Source organism: Oncorhynchus gorbuscha, linkage group LG19, assembly GCF_021184085.1.
Source record: "Oncorhynchus gorbuscha isolate QuinsamMale2020 ecotype Even-year linkage group LG19, OgorEven_v1.0, whole genome shotgun sequence".
NCBI classification, from domain to species: domain Eukaryota; kingdom Metazoa; phylum Chordata; class Actinopteri; order Salmoniformes; family Salmonidae; genus Oncorhynchus; species Oncorhynchus gorbuscha.
Window position 1 is genome coordinate 53,445,036 of NC_060191.1, and position 7,475 is coordinate 53,452,510.

Genomic DNA, 7,475 nt, shown 5'->3' on the forward strand with positions numbered 1-7,475 from the left:
CTTGTTTTATGCAGGTTCTACACCGGCTGAGTGTAGGTGACAGATGCTGAAAGAGAGTTGGCCTCCAGGCTGTTGTGACGATTTTATTTTCCACTGTCCTCTCTGCTCAATACCTACTGTGTGTGTGTATGATATTCCAACTCCCTCTCCCTGTCTCTCCCAGGTACACAGTGAAGGTGCAGAGGGAGTTGGAGCTGGATGAGAGAGCTCTGTCCAACCTGCAGGCTGACAGAAGGAGGTTCCTGTGTAAGGCTGTGGAGAACTACATCCATTGTCTTGAGCAGGGTGAGGAGCACGACACCTGGGTGTTCCGCCTGGCCTCACTGTGGCTGGAGAACGCTGACGTCAAGACAGTCAATGACATGATGAAGGTGAGTTAGTGATATCACACTAACTAATATCACCAAACACTCACTACATTTATACAATATTGTTTGTTGCACTATTTGATAGGTCTGGGCTCCATTCCAAACTGAAATCTCTCTGTTTGGATCCCAGGCAACCTGGCATTAGTGTGTCTTCCCATTCAGATGAGAGCAACTACAATTTGCTTGACTATTTCTTGTGCTTCAGGGAGGTGTGAACAGGATCCCGTCCTATAAGTTTCTGCCTCTCATGTACCAGTTGGCTGCCCGCATGGGGACCAAAATGTCCTCTACAGTGGCAGAGGATGTGGGCTTCTATGGTGTTCTCAATGAGGTGAGACTTCAATATGTTTCAATAGGCAACAGAAGTCTGTTTGAACTATAGAGTTGTCTTCCTCAGCTTAGCATGTTTCCATCTATCCATCCATCCATCTGTTCATCCATCCATCCAACACAGCTGATCTGCCTGTCGTGTCTGGAGCACCCTCACCACACCCTCTTCATCATCCTTGCTCTGGTCAACGCTAACAAGGACGAGAGCTTCTCCCGCAGCCGCCTGTCCAAGAGCACCCCGCGCCATTCCTCCCAACTGGACCTGGTAAGCGCAACATCTATCTAAACACTGCCAATAAAAGAAATAGGGAACTGGGTCTCTTTACTGTGTGCATGACCTGTTACTGTCTTGTTGGAATTCTCTTAGGAACTGAGTTTGTTTTTAGTGTGTGTCGTGTGAGAATGAAGGAAAGTTGTGATGTCTTGTAGGAGCGGTCTGAGGTGGCCCAGGGGATAATGAAGAAGATCAGGAAGAAGAGAGCCCAGATGATCAGAGGCATAGAGGTCCTCTGTGATGCCTACATCACTCTGGCCTACATGGACGCCAGTCGACACAAGACAGAGAAAAGTGAGTGACAATGGCACACTCCTTACAGCACTGAACACAGCATGTCACCCTGTGTCCCACTGCTGACTTGCCTCTGAAGCAGAGTTGGTCCTGGTCACTCCCTGAATGGGAGACCTGATGCTGCTGGAAGTGGTGTAGGAGGCACTCTTTCCTCTGGTATAAAAATAAAATCCCAGGGCAGTGATTGGGGACATTGCCCTTTGTAGTTTGGATGAGACATTAAACGGGTGTCCTGACTATGTGGCCATTAAAAGATTCCATGGCACTTATCGTACGAGTATGGGTGTTAACCCCGGTGTCCTGGCCCTCATACCGTCATGGAGTTTCTAATCATTCCCTGCTTCCAATTGGATCATTCATCCCCCTCCTCTCCCCTGTAACTATTCCCCAGGTCGTTGCTGTAAATGAGAATATTTTCACAGTCAACTTACCTAAATAAAATAAAGAAACACAACCACCTTCATGAATGACTACCTAGTTTTTACCACATGCTAATGTGTTTTTGAAGTTACTGTACCTTGTGTTCCTCTGTAGAAGCCATCCTCATCCCCTCTGACCAGCCCATCATGCAGATAAAGAACCTAGATGATGTCATCATTCCTACAATGGAGATCAAGGTAGAGAATGGGTTTGATCATCTGTGGATCCCTCACTAGTCTATCACCTGACGTAAGGGGATTTTTGTTATGCAATAGGATGTTTTGCAGCCAGTTTGTATAGTATTTGCACTGTAATGTATGTATATACCATGTCACACCCATGGCGTGCTTTGAAAAGGGATGTGTGTAAGAAGGACTTGTGTCCATATTGGTCTCTGTGTTAACAGGTGGACCCCTCGGGTAAATATGACAACCTGGTGACCATCAAGTCCTTCAAGCCTCACTTTCACCTGGCCGGAGGGGTCAACCTGCCCAAGATCATTGACTGTGTGGGATCAGACGGGAAGATCAGACGACAACTGGTCAAGGTGAGATGAACTGTGAACCATAGATTTATATCGCTGTTCCCCTTGCAAGTCATTGTGTGAGTAAACTGTGTGTTCAATGTAATTCAAAGCATTTCCCAACCCTTTGAAGGGAAATCCACTGCCTTGTGTACCTAAGCCATGTGAAAGACAACAGAGGACTTGAGGTTCTGTTGTGGGTTCAGTTATTGTCCATGTTGGCCTGAGGGTAATTATTGATCCCCTATGTTTCTAGTCTAACAAAATAAACACTATCCAGTGCTTTGTTCTTCATGAGTGCGTTCTTTAGGGAACTGTTCACTTTCTTACCTGATGGCCCTGAAAAAAAGGATTTGGTATATTAGACCGTTTTCTGATGTTCTTTTTTGGTAAATTCACTCAACATAGCATGTGGCAGTGCACCCATCACACAAACCCTATAGAGAATTGGTCAGTTCCGGTGTAGTGTTTTATTTTGAAATTATGTAGTTTGTTACCCCCTGTGACCTTTGCCCCTCTGTATCCTCAGGGCCAGGATGATCTGCGGCAGGATGCTGTAATGCAGCAGGTGTTTCACATGTGTTCTATGCTGCTGCAGCGCAACACTGAGACACGCAAGAGGAAACTCAACATCAGACGCTACAAGGTCAGTCACTGCCCCAGTCTCACAGCTCAACTTATTTAAAAACATTTGCCGGTACTGTAAATTGCTCTGTAGAAGAGTTTCTGTTTTGGGAGGGGGGTACGTTTTTTAAATAAAAATAAATAAATCTACTTGCACAATAGACAACTTAACATTTCACAGACATAGATCCACAAGAGATGAGCTTCTGTTAAATGACTTAGTTGGCTCTTTCTCATCATATCATTGTTATGTTATATGTAATAAAAAAAAAAATTTTTAAATTATGTGACACAAATATTCTTAAGGAGCTGTTATCAATTTTGGTGGATGGGAGTGATTGAGGCCCCTGTCTCTGCCCCCAGGTGGTGCCCTTCTCCCAGCGTAGTGGGGTTCTAGAGTGGTGCTCGGGGACCGTCCCTATAGGGGATTTCCTCATAGACCCCCAAAAGGGCGCTCACACACGCTTCTGCCCCCAAGACTGGACCAGCATAACCTGCCGGAAAAAGATGATGGTGAGTCTCACTTTGACTCATTCATTCTTAGTCCCTTGATGGCTGAATTGTGTAGTACTGTACTGTAATGTCGTAGTAACATACTGTTTTTACTGTAGGAGTCTCAGAGGCTTGGTTCCGGTGGGAAGACCCAGGCTTTCAGTGAGGTGTGTCAGAACTTCCGGCCTGTCTTCCGGTACTTCTGCATGGAGCGATTCCTGGACCCAGCAGTGTGGCTGGAAAAACGGCTGGCCTACACTCGCAGTGTGGCCACTTCCTCCATCGGTACAAACACCATCACCTCTGCTCTCCACAATACAATAATTACCATACCTACACAATTTTATTTGGCCATTCATCTGATTCCTTTGTTTCTGTGTTTGTTCTCCTCAGTGGGCTACATTGTTGGACTGGGGGATAGGCACATTCAGAACATCCTTATAGACGAACAGACAGCTGAACTGGTGCATATTGATTTGGGTAAGGAGGATACTCCAAATAGCTGTGTCTGAGTTAACATTTGAGGAACGTGTCTTGAGAACATTTTGGGTTAGGTATTTGGTGTAATGCGTTTATCTCTCTTCAGGTGTAGCGTTTGAACAGGGCAAGATTCTCCCAACTCCTGAGACTGTTCCCTTCAGGCTATCCAGAGATATTGTGGATGGGATGGGCATAACGGGGGTGGAGGGCGTTTTCAGAAGGTGAGCAGACAACGAGACCCAATCCCAATGGAGATAGATCTGGATGGATTTTATTCAAGCAAATTTTTTAAAATCAGGATATAATTTTTACTGTGTTCATCTCTACCGTTCAGATGCTGTGAGAAGACCATGGAGGTCATGAGGAGTTCTCAAGAGGCCTTGCTGACTATTGTAGAGGTATAAACACAAACATATACACACGCACAAATACTGTTCACATTCACTCAATGTCTGTATATGAGCATGGGGTGTATGTTCATTACATGTTTATGTGATAACTCCTGCTGTACCTTTGCCCTGTGGTGTAGGTACTGCTGTACGACCCTCTGTTTGACTGGACCATGAACCCTCTCAAGGCCTTCTACCTGCAGCAGCAGCATGATGAGCAGGCTGAGCTCCAGTCCACGCTCAACTCTACACTGGGGGGGAGACATCTTGGAGGCCCACCGCAAGTCCAGGTACTCTTCAGTACTATAAACCCCTTACATCAGGGGTCTCTGCCTACTAGTATACCATCAAGTGGAATCATATGCCTGAGGAGAGTACACTCTCAGTCCTGTCTCAGTCCTGATGTTACTCACCAAACCCTCCACATGCCTTTGAACAATCAAATGAAACTTGATTTGTCACATGCGCTTGTCACATGCGATTTGTCACATGCTCCTCCCTATAGGCTGTCACATTGTTGTCGGTAATCAGGCCTACCACTGTTTTGTCGTCAGCAAACTTAAGGATGGTGTTGGAGTCATGTTTGGCCACGCAGTCGTGGGTGAACAAGGGAGTACAGGAGGGGACTAATCACACACCCCTGACGAGCCCCAGTGTTGAGGATCAGCGTGGCAGGATCCAGTTGCAGAGGGAGGTGTTTAGTCCCAGAGTCCTTTGCTTAGTGATGAGTTTTGTGGACACTATGGTGTTGAACGCTGAGCTGTAGTCAATGAACAGCATTCTCACATAGGTGTTCCTTGTGGACAGGTGGGAAAGAGCAGTGTGGAGTGCGATTGAAATTGCGTCATCTGTGTATCTGTTGGGGCGGCATGCAAATTGGAGTGGTTCTAGGGTATTCTGGATGATGCTGTTGATGTGAGTCATGAGCAGTCTTTCAAAGCACTTCATGGCTACCGACGTGAGTGCTACGGTTGGTTACCTTCGCTTCCTTGGGCACAGGGACTATTGTGGTGTGCTTGAAACATGTAGGTATTACAGACTCCGTCAGGGAGAGGTTGAAAATGTCAGTGAAGACTTGCCAGTTGGTCAACGCATGCTTTGAGTGCACGCCCTGGTAATCCGTCTGGCCCGCAGCTTTGTGAATGTTGACCTGTTTAAAGGTCTTACTCACATCGGCAACTGAGAGAGTTATTACACAGTTGTCCGGTGTTGGCTGGTGAACTCATGCATGCTTCAGTGTTGCTTGCCTCGACGCGATCATAAAGGCATTTAGCTCGTCTGGTAGGCTCGCGTCACTTGGCAGCTCGTGGCTGGGTTTCCCTTTTGTAATCCGTAATAGTTTTCAAGCCCTGTAACATCTGACGAGCGTTAGAGCCGGTGTAGTAGGATTCAATCTTAATCCTGTATTGATGCTTTGCCTGTTTGATGGTTTGTCTGAGGGCGTAGCGGGATTTCTTATAAACATCCGGATTAGTATCCCACTCCTTGAATGCGGCAGCTCTAGCCTTTAGCTCAATACGGATGTTGCCTGTAATCCATGGCTTCTGGTTGGGATATGTACGTACGGTCATTGTGGGGACGACGTCGTCAATGCACTTATTGATGAAGCCGATGACTGAGGTGGTATACTCCTCAATGCCATTGGATGAATCCTGGACATTCCAGTCTGTGCTAGCAAAACAGTCCTGTAGCATAGCATCTGCGTCATCTGACCACTTGCCTGCATTGAAGTCCCCTGTCACAAGCATTTTCTTGTTTGCTTATGGTCTTATACAGCTGGTTGAATGTGGTCTTAGTGCCAGCATCGGTTTGTGGTGGTAAATAGACGGCTACGAATAATATAGATGACAACTCTCTTGGTAGATAGTGATGTCTACAGCTTATCATAAGGTACTCAGGTGAGCAATACCTGTACTTCTTTAATATTAGACATCGCGCACCAGCTGTTAATGACAAATGGACACACACTGCCGCCCCTCGTCTTACCAGACGCAGCTTCTCTGTTCTGCCGATGCATGGAAAATCCCGCCAGCTCTATATTATCCATGTCATCGTTCAGCCACGACTCTGTGAAACATAAGATATTGCAGTTTTTAATGTCCCGTTGGTAGGATAATCTTGCTCGTATATCATCCATTTTTTCCCCCAATGACTGCCCGTTGGCCAATAGAAGGCAGCCCGACCTCCTCCCCCTTTTTCTCTGTCTTTTCTTCACACAAATGACAGGGATTTGGGCCCGTTCCAGAGAAAGCAGTATATCCTTCGCGTCGGACTCGTTAAAGAAAATCATGTGGCAAGGCTTGGTGTTGGTCATTTACATTTGTGCTATAAACATTTTTAACAGATCTCATATATTGGCTGCACAATATGCTGTCTCTTCTCTCTCAGCAGTGATAGCCAGAGCTTCAACAAGGTGGCGGAGCGCGTGCTGCTGCGGCTGCAGGAGAAGCTGAAGGGGGTGGAGGATGGCAGGGTGCTCAGTGTAGGAGGGCAGGTCAACCTCCTCATCCAGCAGGCCATGGACCCTAACAATCTCAGCCGCCTCTTCCCCGGCTGGCAGGCCTGGGTCTAGGTCTAACATACTGGGAGAAACCAGGGGGCCTGGGTCTAGGTCTAACATACTGGGAGAAACCAGGGGGCCTGGGTCAATCTTAGTCCGCTTTCTACAAAATACTATGTATGAATACTGAATGTTTATGCTTTGACATACTTGATGCACCATGTGCTTCCTTATCAATCACAGATGATATTTTAGCTTTCTGCACTCAATAGACTGTAATCAATTATTAGGTATCTAATGCAAGATGTAAATGACTTGTTTTCTTGTGTTGCTCTGAATTCTTTGTATCAAGTGTCAAATGATATATAAATTCAAATTTTTTGGGTCACTTGAAGTGAAAAATGGTTGTTCTTGAATATGTTCATTGTACCACTGGATGGTAGTAAATAGCTGACATGTAAGATAATAAAGAGAATTGATTCAGGAGATCAGGAGATTTAATTGACTCGGGAGATCCCCTCCTCTCAAACCATCTGCGGAGGAACTACCCCAGTTTGTACATGAACTGGGCCCTGCAACTCCCCCTGATAGCACTGCCTCTACCTTGTTACCAGTATACATTTGGTCCTCTTCCTGTCAGACTAATGTGGTATTGTAATTAAGCAACAAACAAAAAAAATTACAACTTTTTTTAGTAGTCTTTGATGTTATGTTGAAGAAGAATGTAGAGGAATTTGTCCATATACCTTAACCTGTTTCAGGTGTGTGGGACAGGCGCATC

General features: G+C 45.9%; 1 protein-coding gene across 1 annotated transcript in view; it reads left to right on the forward strand.

Moving 5' to 3' along the window:
- LOC124004686 (serine-protein kinase ATM-like) overlaps positions 1-7,182 on the forward strand; it is a 42,551-nt gene extending 35,369 nt beyond the window's left edge. The window contains 15 exon segments of the mRNA XM_046313380.1: positions 164-371; positions 574-699; positions 823-963; positions 1,128-1,266; positions 1,801-1,883; positions 2,093-2,233; positions 2,739-2,855; positions 3,197-3,346; positions 3,445-3,610; positions 3,719-3,805; positions 3,912-4,026; positions 4,140-4,203; positions 4,335-4,448; positions 4,450-4,484; positions 6,586-7,182. Of these exon segments, the coding sequence (XP_046169336.1) occupies positions 164-371; positions 574-699; positions 823-963; positions 1,128-1,266; positions 1,801-1,883; positions 2,093-2,233; positions 2,739-2,855; positions 3,197-3,346; positions 3,445-3,610; positions 3,719-3,805; positions 3,912-4,026; positions 4,140-4,203; positions 4,335-4,448; positions 4,450-4,484; positions 6,586-6,766 (1,867 nt within the window). The 3' untranslated portion in view covers positions 6,767-7,182.
- The last annotated feature ends 293 nt before the right edge of the window (positions 7,183-7,475 follow it).